The sequence below is a fragment of the Telmatherina bonti genome (genome assembly GCF_933228915.1).
Source record: "Telmatherina bonti genome assembly, chromosome: 17".
Classification (NCBI taxonomy): domain Eukaryota; kingdom Metazoa; phylum Chordata; class Actinopteri; order Atheriniformes; family Telmatherinidae; genus Telmatherina; species Telmatherina bonti.
The window spans coordinates 28,653,664-28,666,857 of NC_136615.1; the positions used below are offsets into that span (position 1 = coordinate 28,653,664).

The 13,194-nt window shown below is 38.9% G+C and overlaps 1 protein-coding gene across 1 annotated transcript in view; it reads left to right on the plus strand.

Annotated features, from left to right (window-relative positions):
• Window positions 1-778: 778 nt before the first annotated feature.
• Window positions 779-13,194, plus strand: part of stxbp1a (syntaxin binding protein 1a) — a gene marked incomplete at both ends in the record, with an annotated part of 34,085 nt that continues 21,669 nt past the window's right edge. Inside the window, one exon of the mRNA XM_079257261.1 lies at window positions 779-815. Coding sequence (XP_079113387.1) covers window positions 779-815 — 37 coding nt within the window. The remainder of the gene's footprint in view (window positions 816-13,194) is intronic.

Below are 13,194 nucleotides of genomic sequence, written 5' to 3' on the forward strand. Positions count from 1 at the left end.
ATGGCAGATTTTAACCAGAAACTCAAAATAGATTAAACAAAAAGATTCAAGTAAACAAAGTTTTGATGACATTAGTAAATATAGAAAACACTTTATTAAAAAAAAAAAAAAAAAAAATTTACCAAGTGTGTACCAAGGGGCTAAAAATCCTTCCAAAGATCTGATGACTTTGCAAAGTTAAGGTAAATAATGCTGAGAAAACACAGATCAAATGTGTGATTTGGCTCAATTTTTTTTTCTTGTTATTATCAAAGTATAAGTGTTTGTGCAACAGCAGTTAAGCATGTAAGACTAGATCCCTGTAAATTTATCTAAAAACAAATAGAAAATCTTGCTTTACTTTGTATAATAAGTGACCCCTAGCTATAATTACATATATCATATATATTCAACTTGTTTGTTTATTTTTTGTTTTTCAAAACTCCCACTTGCACTAGCCTTTGTACCCCTTTCTAGTCCCATCAAAATTTTCCACCTACCCCTGATGAGAAGATTTTATGCTCAGTCACATATATTGATACCGAGATGCATGTAAAGTTTATCCGTCCCTAACTAACCAGTATAGGTTTCATATATTGGTTAGTTATGGACACAACATTGATTTTCCTGAAATAAGCAGTGTGAGCTAAAGAGGCGCAGACCAGCAGCATCCGTGGTGTAGACGCGGAAGGATACGTAGTGACGTTTCCAAGTGGAGGCTCCTCCGCTGCGGTGTGAGATGAACAGAGAGGAGGGAGGAGGCAGAGGGTGATCACTCGGTCCAACATTCAGCAGCATCATGGCACCTATCGGATTAAAGGCGGTGGTCGGCGAAAGTAAGACTTTGTTCTTTATTCTTTTTATCAGAAGCTGACAGAGAGATCTCACGTGTTTTGTTTTATTTTAGCGGGATGCGGATGATTGCTAGTGCATCTGAGAGATGTTGCTGCCTCTGATGGTGATGATGATGAAGATGAAGGCGGTGCTATTAGCCTTCCATTGTAGCCCAGTGTAAAACGCAGAGGAGTAGTGAAGGGTCCATATGTCCTGCGGAGGCTGGCCTGCCTCTCTGTGCGCCTGCGGTGAAGATGCGCAACCCTATTTCAGACCAAATGGTTCTAACCAGCGATCATGTCTCCAAGTTACACATCATATAAAACATCCTTCTCAAGCAGGGCGAGAAAATCCTGCAGGGAAACAATCCCCCACGCACGCCCATTTAGCCACAATCATCCTTTAATTCAGTCATAACGTGGTTGAAGCCTTGTTATGCACGCTTTCTTCTCTCACACGCTGTCGTTTAGTGTAATTTATAGATAATCTGATCAATTAAGACCTAATCAGCGGGATTCCCTTATTTGGATCGGTGCCTCACCCTCTGATGGAGCAGAAACGTGCTGCGTAAAAACCACCTTTATCCATCCAAACTGCGCCTTGCTTTGTTTTCCCATAAATGGCGCAACATGATGAACTTATCAGCTGCTCGCGCTTTCAGCCTCATCCTGCTCTTTGGTGGTGATGATCAAGCCAATCATGTGCCATCTTCCATCACTCTTGACCCGCAGTACAGTATTTTCTTTTCCTGCGTTAGTTTGTGTGTGTGTGTGTGTGTGTGTGTGTGTGTGTGTGTGTGTGTGTGTGTCTGTGTGTGTGTTTGCGGAACTGATACAGGCCTGGATGTGGCATCGCAGTTCGATTCTCAGCAGGGTCAACAAGACACAAGTATCTGTGGTGCTGATGATGTCAAACAGGCCTTGTAAACCAAAGAGGCCATTTCGTTTGCAGGCAGGTGCCGTCGCGTCTTGCAGCGCGGTTTTATTTATGTGTTTATTTATTTATTGGGCGACGTGCGCTGCGCGTGGTGCAAGATTTGCTTCGTTTTGCTCGACTGATTGATTCGGTTTCTCGTTTCACAAACACACATCGTCACGCAGATGTCTTTCTGCTGCTCAGACTGCTGATTCTTTACGTCCCTAAACTGAATTACAGTTTGTGTGTATCGTGTTCGGCATCCAGAAACCTGCTGCAAGATTTTGGCCCACACCCCATCCCATCACACCAAACTCGGCCTCGTTTCTACCTGCTGTTTTCCAGAGGAGCCAGGTCTCTCTCATGGAGCGAGTTTAGCCGCCTGTTCTTATTTCTAAAGACACATTTAAAGTATTTATGTTATAGTGTTGGTATTGCTGTCGTTCTTCCTTATCTACTGGGGTATATGGCTAAAAAGGAACAAATCACATTCAGTTTTGTAATAATAATCATATTACCATAATTCAGAGTGAAGACTTAATAATAACATAACCATTTAATTGGCAACTCGATGCTTTGGTTGAGCAAACCCTTCAGCAACTATAATACATATTTTTGAGAATTTGAGTGAAATAAAACCTGCTTTTCTCATTCCTACCACTTGGTTTGTGTATCTAATGCTAAAAGTAAATATTTGTTAATCCATTACTGATTGAAATGTTGACAGTTTCATTATTGTTACTATAATATGTTTTATATATATATATATATATATATATATATATATATATATATATATATATATATATATATATATATATATATATATATATATTTGCTTAGTGCAACCATTAAGTTGAGTATTAGCTCTACTACTTGTGCAGAGGTGATGAGGAAGCATATTTGATTGCATGCTTTTGCAGCCCAGATGAGAAAAAGTGTGCATGCAACCAGTTCCTGTATCACCTCTGAGAATCACATTGATTTTAGTCTGAATCTAGATGGAAACATTTCTGCCAATATTACACAACACAACATCACATATTATCTTTGCACGTGGGGCGGTTTTTAATTATTTAGGCTTTGTAACTTTCACTTACAGTGAGACCCAGTTTGTAAAGCTGAAGGCGGGTCTTTATTCGGGTCCTCAGAGCTTCAGAGAATTATATTTTCCAGAACAGTGTAAACACTGGCGAGCATGTTTCCCTGAAGGTAACAGCAGGGACGCAGGAGGCAACACCTGCACTGTGTTTGGTTGAGGTGGAGCTGGGATGGGATTGGTGGAGGTAGTGGTGGTGGGGGTTGAGATGAGAACGAGGGGAGGGTGACACCATCATGGGTTCTCTCTCTGCAGCAGCCGGGTTGGAGGGAGAGGGGGGGATGGGCAGTAGGCTGCGTTTCACCCTCCCCTTTTCATGCCTGAATGTGAGCATCATATGTAGGAAGCAGTGGAGAGAAAAATAAAACGAAACCATGAGGATGTCATGAGTCAAAGGCAACCTGATTGTTATTTAAACGCTCCTGCTGCTGCTGGGATTGTCACGGAAATGGAAGAACACTTTGCTGTTTAGTGCAAACGGTGCAGCTGGGGTCAATCCCAAGCTTTCACTCCATCTTTGTTTAACACGAGGGAATTTTAGGTTTTAATTTCTCCATTCAGACAAGAATTCATTCATTTGTTCATTTTGATAAAGGTATAATACTTTTTTTAATTCATAGTTTATGGTGTTCTGTGCCTGGTGTGTTGCCAAAACCAGCAAATTCACTCATTTGGGTTATTTTACTTCCACGCATCTGTTCTTGGTAGTAGACTTAATAAACATATTTAGGTTTTCATTACTTAAATATAAATACAAATAACCATATTGTAAATGAGCTAATCATAAGACATCATAGAAATACAATTTATTACAATCTGCTCATTAGAAATGATCTCATGTGCAGGAGTGGTTGTCTTCATGCAACCTATTAGTGTTGGAAGATTGTGATAAATATGGGTTAAAGTTGCATTTTTCTTTTTTTTTTTAAACTTTTTATTTTCCTCTTTTACTTTACATAACAATGTCAAAAACAGCCAAAAAAAAAAAAAAAAACAACAAAGAAAAAAAAACAATAACAACAAAAACAAAAAAATATTTTAAAAAAACATCAACAGCATTTTTCAATTCAGTCCATTTTTACTTGTACAGCGTGATTCATGAAGTCATCTCAAGGCATTTTCACAGACATTCACAGTCCAAATTATAATTCAGTGAAAAGAAAGAACATTAGTTCAGTTTATAATAATAATAATAAGAAGAAAGAACTTCTCAAACCCACCGGAGAGCATGTAGGCTAGCTAACATTTGCCCTCTTGTCCAAAACAGTAGTGTCACAAATGGCAGAGCTTCCCCAGGCTGTTGCTTTGTGTCAGCGACTGTGCCAAATGAATATAGTAATATGTAGGTCATAGCTTGTAGATTTTTGTAACTGTGTGTTTCACAACATGTAGATTTAACCAGTTAAACTACATTGAACCACTAACAGGCATTACCAAGGCAGAAAATGAAGAAACATGGTTAGAACAAAGCATCGACCAGGGAAAAGGTTTTAAACCAGCTCTGGTCCTTTACGGCCACAATCCTGCAGGTTTTCCATGCATCCCTGCTCCAACACACCTGACTGAATTAATCAGTCATTGTGCAGAACTTCATAGGTTGCTGAATCCATTCAGTGGCAGATCGATGTGTTGGAACAGGGACACATGGAAAACCTACAGGACAGCAGGACCAGACCAGGACCAACTTTGGACACCATTGGTGTGTTGCATGAAGGTGTTTACAAATGTCTTTGGATTAGCACCTTCTGCTGCCATCCCCTCTCAACTCGTAGTTGGTACACAACCTTTGAGCTTTTGGTTTAACAACGGCTGTCTTAGCATGTTTAGTAATAGCTTTGCTGTCGCTTATGTTTTGTCATGAGATCAAGTGTTTCATTGGTGTCTGCAATATCTATATTGTGCACAGCAGCAGGAGGTTTTGAAGTATTGAAATGACATTTTTTACCGTTTACTGGATGAATGTTTGGTATGCTGACAGCATACCAGAACAGGAAAGGAGAAGAAGAAATGCTAATTTTCAGGGGGTTGTGATAGGGCTGGTACGATACGTTTTTGTCCCGACTCGATTCGATTCAGATTTTTTGGGTGCCCATTCGATTTAAATTGCTATTTTCACAATTCTTTGATATTGGTGATTTTTGTAGATTAAAAACAAACAAAGAAATGATAAAACTTTTTTTTGCCCATCATTTTTCTTGATTTCAATTAGAAAAAACAGCACAGTTGCCAGACCATCATTTTGCTGCAATAACGCCCAAGAAGACAAGTACAAAGACCAATAAAAACAATAAAATGACCAAAAATTTATAATTGATTATCTTGTCTATTTAAAAAAATAATAATTTTAACTAAAAAAAAAAAAAAAAAAAAAAAAAATTCAAAACTGTGAAGCAAAAAATCACAACATTCCCTTTTTTTAAAAATACTTTTAAATTTTTTTCAATTTTTAGATTTTTTGATTTTTCGCTTTTTCAATTTTTCGATTCAGTCCCCCCCCCCCACCCAGTGTTTAGTATGAAATCTAACCTTGACTTGAGCCAAAAACTAACCAGAAATCCATTGCTAGTTCTGGATCAGGACTGTGTTCCTGTTCTTTTATGAAGATCAACCAAGATGGCTGCAAAAATACCAAAAAAAAAAGTATGTCATAAAACTACAAATATGAACACATAATATGAATAATAAATGAACACACAAATATGAATAATTACCAAACAGTTTGATTATGTACTTTAAACAGAGCCTTGCTGTTTACAGCTAGCTGTATTCTTTATGCTAAGCTAGGCTGATAGCCTTTCTGTAGCTGAGGGTCCCAAGGCTCGGTCACGTGTTTCTGAGCAGAGTCAACTCAACCTTCCTTGGAAGTTTCTGGATGCAGGCAGGAGTGGAATTGCACCATCCGCATCGGGGAGTAGGAAGGTGATCCAGAAAGGGGCATGCATATGCTTTGGTGCATACACACACACACACACACACACACACACACACAAAAGACCCACACTGACCTTGGAAGCATCACTGAACCAGAGCGTCACACACTCGTCTGGGCTCCAGTGTCTGACGCAGTCCTTGCAGCCCTTCATAAAACACACATACATGCAGAACACATATACAAATAAAACCATGCTGTAGTGTCACATCGATGTGCCTGCATAGCATGCAGGGCTCTCTATGAAATACAGCCCTAATGCAGGGTTACAGTAGCTTATAATCTTATTGAATTTGCCTTCTCCTTCACTATGGAAGAGTGCTGTGTCAGAGCTGGCAGAGATCCTCCTCCTCCCACTCCTCCAGCGGCACATGACTGCTCTCTCGTCCTCTTTTTGCATGCATACTCTGACACATACAGTGGAGCCATATTTAAGGGTTACAGAAGTATCTACTTATAGAAGATCGCTGCATTCTCAGAGCCAAGCAGTGCTGGCCAAGAAAACAGCGGAAGGATAGCATGAGGATGCTTTCAGTTGTTATTTTAACAGTTAGCATGACCGACTCAAAGCTAGCACAATATTTCCTCACAATTCCCCATTTGAGCATCACAGCAATGCGGAGAAAGAAGAAATCCATTTGGAGCAACCATTTTGATAAATGATGAACTTGTAGAATGTCCGACTGTCTTCAGCTTCTCAATGTGACAGATTTCCAATTAAAATGGTGAAATTGGGGTAATAGTCTCAGGAGAGATGCTTTAATTTGGAGCTGTATTGCACAGCTAGTCTCCATTAGATTGACAGGAGGAGGAGAAGGGACAGTTCAATAATATGCCTCTGGGAATAGAAACAGGTTGTAGCTTTTAGCATCCAAACCAAGCGGCAACCTCCGGTGGTTAAAAGTGAAGCCTATGCGGAAGTGTATAAAACTGCAGTTCCCCCCTCATCCACTAGGGGCTGCAAAACAGAGCAAATCCCCATAGACACCCATGTCAGAAAGGCCAACTTCACGGCAGAAATAAACATGTTTACAGCCTGGTTCAAAAATCCATTTTCGGTTTAATAGGTCAGGTTTACCTTCATGACAGCTGTAGGAGGAGTGATCTTTTTTAGTATTTGCCCATTTAGAAGTAATTTAATCTTGAAGTTCGGCATATTTAGGGGTGTGTCCTTTTGATTGACAGGTACCCAATCTCCTGCTTCAAGTAAGAAGAACGTAGAGCAACCACGGTTTTTAGCCGGTTAACAACGTGACTTAGCTTTAGCCCGTTTACCTCCCTTAGCTGGTTAGCTCCTGTTATCTCCGGGTTAGCTCGGTTAGCTCTTAGCTACATGCAGCTCGGAGTTCATTCGATGTCAATCATCCACCATGACGCTCACAGCCCCGCTTTCAGCTCCTCCTTTTTGCCCATATTTGTATTTTCTGGGCAAGACGTCACGCATGCCCCTGCCAAGATGGCGATTGTAGGAAGCGCCCAACGAGCTTCAATTCAGCTCTTCAGAAACCTATGGGTGACGTCACAGAGGCTCCGTCCATCTCTTTATATACAGTCTATGATCCAAACGGACACTGGTAACCCTTTACCAGATACAATACCTCATGCAGTAAAACACAAGTATAGATGTCAGTGTGATCATTACATTTACTAGATCTTATCTTAATTTAAGTGCAATATAGATATATAATAATATCTTTGGCAGGCAGATGCAGCCTCAGACCACTGAACTACATCATTCTGTATAAAACCTGAAATAAAAGATACACATATAAAATGATATGAAATGGAAGTATCCACTAAAATGTAAATTAAAATGTACATTCAAGTATCAGCTTAACTCATTCTTGCGACACATCATGTTGTGAACATAGACCGGACCAACTGCAGCAAGCCCAGACCATAGACTGCTCCCACAGGCTTGTACAAGCCTGCATGGCTGCATCCCTTCACCTGCCGCTCTTCTTACTGTGATGCTCTGGAAAAGGATAAATCTGAACTCATCAGACGTCATGATCTTCTAATGTTGGTCCAGAGTCCAGTCATTATGCAACTGAAGCATTTTCCCCCAGTTAGCCTTACTGATAGTGGTTTTTTATGGCTACACAGTTGTTAAGTCCCAATCACTTGACTTATCTTCAAATAGTAAATATGGAGGTACTTTCACTGTTAAACACCGACTTGAGTTCTACTGTTGTTTTTCTTCCATTTCATTTCACCAAACATTGAAGTGACAACCATCATGCAGAATTTTTTCCCGACCACATTTTCTTCCTGGAAGTTGTTTCCCCGCTCTGTGTTGTACAACTCTTGACTCTGTGTATTAGTTTCTGCATCTTCTTTGATGATCTGCTTGCGAAAACCAGTTTTTAAACAGATTAACATCTTTTCCACAACCATGGCATTTGTCTTTCTACATGGCTGTTTAAGGAATGAGAAGCTGAACATTGGATCAGTTGGGGTGAAATAACTTGTTGCCAACTGAAAGATAATCATCCCTGCAGTAATTATCCAATAGGAGGCCTGTACTCTGTTTTTTTTTTTTTTTTTTTTTTTTTTTTGGCCAGGCAGTGTAATATAGCCTTATTATTATCTTCCTTCCATTGTGCTTTGTGACATTTTGAAGGAATATTATGACGGGGCACTTTTGAGAAGCCATTACATAACCTGTAGTGCATAACTAAATGTGTTTCCATTACATCTATAATTGCACAAAAACTGAATATAAATAAATAAAAGAAATACAAAGACACAAATGGAAACACCTACATTTTTAAAAAAGTCTCAAAAGTTTTTACGTTGTCATGAGGTTGTTTTTTTTTTATAGACTTTTTGATCTTGAACTATATCAGTGTAAAGGAAACACTTCTTTTGCATTTACGTGTCCGCCTGATGTGATGTGGTGGATCCTGACCAGTTCATTCTGGGAAAGATGGCGTGGTATGGAACAAACAACAGCGAATTTCGGAGTTTTAGAAATGAAAATGAAGGAGAAATGCTTCGAAAAGCCGTAGCAAATTCAATGCAGCAAGTAGAAAATCCAAAAATAATAGCGACGTGGTTATCATGCATAAGCTGCAACCGCAGGACTAGCGCTTATATGCTAAACACTGTTCAATAGAAACACCTGCAAATTGCAATTGTTTTTTGTAACTTACAAATATCGCTTTTATTTTGTGAAAAACTGTAATGGAAATGTAGCTACTGTCAGAGAGCTCTCAGTTTGGAGAATCAGAAGCAGATCTTAAAGAATCCTGAAGCATGGGCCAAGCTTAGAGCTACTCATATCAGATGGGGACCTGGAAGCAGATTAATTTTTTCATGACAAAATAAATATTTTGAGTCGCGTTTACCTCGCTCACTTTGATTTATCCAAATGGAAAGCCAACTGACTTCTGACTGCTGAATGGTTCCTGTACTGCAAAGTAGACAGACGGCTATCAGGCGTGTGTGTGTGTCAACATTGCAGGTTTCCATCTACATTGTTTTTAGTCCATTCAGCTTTATGAGTCGGCATTGAGTCTATTGGCTAAGATTATGAATGAGTGCATAGGAATATCTGCAGCAGCAACAGAGAATATAATTATAATACATCATAATTTCTCCAAAAGAAGCAACACTTTCACATCATGATGACTGACCGATAGTCGTGACTTAAGAGGCCTCAACTACAAAGCAGGATTAGTGGTTAGGCTAATTTACTTCTGATTCAACTCTGGATTTTCAATATCAAGAAGCAGATTTATTGATTAGCAGACTGTATTACCATGGAAACCTGCTCCAAAAAAGGTTACTTTTTTGTTTGTGCCACAAGGAAGCCAAGCAGAGACACCTTTATTAGCCCCCACTAGTTTTTCTCTCTGGTTTTGTGTATTAGAACACTGAGGGCCAGATCTACTAAAGGTTTGCATGCCCTAAAACGTGTGCAGACTTACTGCATACCCACATACAAAGAGAAAACTTATTTACTAACAGTGCCCTGAGGGTTGCACCTTTAAAAGTGCAAAATAGCACATCTGCATCCTGTTAGTATGTCTGCCACAATGAATATGCAATATGGGGTGTTCACACGCTGTGTGTGTTGGGAGCAGATAATGTTAATATATTAATTTAGCACCCGCAAACCTGAGAGCAATTTTATTCGTAGAAACTATGCCTACATTTAACATGTTTCAAAAGTATGTGCAAACAGTCATGTGCATAATTGTGTACATTGCCATAAGAAGTAGACATCGAAACAAAGCAAGGAGACGCAAAGAAGAATTTCACCTTTGCGTGAATATTTTTGGGACGTATGAGGAAAGAATAAATAAAACATACCACTAATCCAGCATTGCTGTTGTGAAGCTGTTGTAGGAACTCAGAATGGATTTGGAGCCACAAGGATGAGTTACGCAATACCTCCAATGACAAAAGTGTGATTTAATTCTATTCTGTTCTACAGTCATTTAGCAGACGCTTTTATCCAAAGCGACTTACATACCCCGATAAGCACATCGGGGGGACACTTAGGGTTCAATATCTTACCCAAGGACACTTCAGCACATAGTCAAGGGAAGCGTGGAATTAATCTCCTAACTTTCCAAGTGAAAGACTAGACGACTGCTCTTCTTCCTGAGTTACAGCCGCCCTAGGCCATCCCAGCATACCGTACACTGGAATGACCCAGTGGGGATCTTCCACAATCCTGTTTTTCAGATGTGCTGTCAAAGTCCTAAATGCCATGCGTTGCTGGATGATCATGATTATTAGGTCTCCACGTTTTGCACAGGCATTGAATGAGGCGGAACCTTTTTTTTTTTTGCAGTTTTTTATGGTGTCCCACCTGCATTTAAAAGAAAAAAATATTGATTGAACTTTGAACTTTTTTACGTGAGCTAATCCCTGTTGACAAACAAGGCTACGCATCCCAGAGAAACATTAAAAAAGATTGACCGTGTTTCTAACTAAATATGGTTTCCAGAAACGTCATCGTAACACTTTACTCTGATGGCCGGATAGAGTTCTGTGAAATGGCTACGAGCCAGTTTTCCCCCCAAAAGAAATCCTATACTGTCATGTGTGTCAGACAGCTTTATGTCTGAGGCAACAGAGTTCAGTCCACCGCTACAGTCTTTTCACACCGCAGTGTCTCTGCAATCACGTTTCTTTATTTGCCTCCCACAAACTCCCCAATGACCTTCTCATACTGGCCTCTGACCTTTGATTGGATTTCTACTGTAGACCATAAAGCTACAAGCACATCATCCTTTTCTGCTCTTTGTTCAACCAGTTTGTGCTGGTTGGGGCCAGTTATAGTATTACGCAACTCAAGGCAGAATAGCAGACTTTTTTTTTTTTTTTTTTTTTTAAATTATTATTATTATTATTATTTATGCTTTTGAATCAGTTTAACACCAATTTATTAGTTTATGTAGCAGTAGAAAATATTTTGGTTTTATGTTATTTAAGTAACACTAATGACTTTAACCTCCATTTCAGAACTTAAAATGTCATCTAATGTGTATTTCAAGATAATTTTATGTGAATTCAAGGTGTTTTTTATCACATTTATGAAGCAGAACAAAGGAGCAGTGTGGACTGTTCTCATTGCTAAAACATGCCTGTCTCTTTAAGATCAAGAGTGTTAAATGTGCTTGGTAGTGATGCTGCAGAGGAGCTCAGATCCAGAGAAAAAATGGGTCATGGACTCATAGCTGAAAGTCCCTGAAGGGGGAGAACCATGAGGCATTGGGACAAAGTCTCAGCCCTTCACAGCGGCATAGTGTGTGAAGAGTTGTGAATGAGTGGAGAGGATGATCTCTACCTCAGCTGGGCTAATATCACGTAGAGGAACATCACAGAGCTTCATGATAAAAGATAAAAATTTAAATGCTGTCATGTTGGTAAAAGGCAAACAGATGATGGTCAGGTCAGATCAAAAAATCTAATCGAAAAATCAAAAAATGGGATGTTTTTTTGCTTCACAATTTTAAAATAGATTTTTTTTTTAAATAAATAAAAATAATCCATTTAAAAAATTTTGTCATTTTTATTGATGTTTTTACTCGTCTTCTTCGGCATTTTCGCAGCAGAATGATGGTCTGGCTACTGTGTTGTTTTTTCTCATTGAAATAAAAAAAAAAAAAGATGATCAAAAATAGGTTTTATACATTTTTTTTAAAATCTACAAAAATCAGCAATATCAAAGAACTGTGAGAATTGCAAAAAAATCAGAATCAAATCGAATCGGAACAAAAGCATATCGTTACAGCCCTACTAAATACTGAGAATCTCTGGGATGTATTATTAAAGCGTACCATGTAGTTCTGTCTAAAGTGTAGAATATAAAATTAAAATGATCATTTTCAGTGTACTTCAAACGTTTTTGCAGCGTAAGCTGTATTCAAGACTCTACTTTTCCTCTTGCGTACATGAGGATGTTGTATCCTGTTAAACTGGGTGGAAAGGAGCTTGTAAGGCTGCTGAGGAGTGTGTGTGCATGTGTGTGTGTGTGTGTGCTGTGCCTGTTTGGTTGACACAGCTGTTGCGCTGTGTTTGTTCAGGTCCCTTCCTTTCTTTCTGATTGGTGCGTTTCTGTGTTGGTGTTCTTCTATCAGGAGCTCAGAGAGGAAAAGTCCACAGAGCTGTTTCCTCCTGTAGTTCAAGTTTTCATTTTCAATCGTCAGCTATGAGAGTGCACAGAGGCGATTTCACTAACTCGTTTATTCTGTGGTTTAGAGGAGATCAACATGCACAAAATGAACGAGAAGAGTGGGGTAAAAAAAAAAAAAAAACAGTGGAGCAAAAGTAGTCAAATACTTTATATGATTTCAAGCAGTTCAACGGGGAACAGTTGTCATGGCAACTCCACACTACAAACCTTTAAACATATATATCAAACAGTGTCTTTGCTTGTTGCAATGCTCCAAGTAGTCAGATTACTCCTGCAACTCATGTGGATGCACGAGACGTTTATGGAGCCAGCACCGATTTGGATGGAGATTGAAGAAATTTTTTTACAAATTATCTAAATATTTTGAGGCAGCAAAATGATGTGTCTCCATCTTTTAACCTTCATCTTAAAGTGATTTATTTAAGATAAACAAGCTCTGTTGCTTCTTGAGTTGATGTACGTTTGCAGCCCTGTTTCTTGTCTGTCAGCGTAAACGCTGACATTAAATGTCTGACATGTGAAAGATTTGGACATTTTATGCAACACAGTTCTTGAAATCAGTTTTATCCAAAGTTTGAGTTGCTAAAGTCATTGCTGTATTGTTTTTATTTCACGCAGCTGATATTGGTCTGTCAAGAGACCGAATAATTTAAACCTGGATGTAATCTTCCATACTCTTGTCATTGACTGAGATTCATACCAATAATTAATATGTACCATCCATTTATCAATAAATAAAGTAAATAAGATAACAGCTAGCCAATCTATTTGTAAATCAGAGCAGAT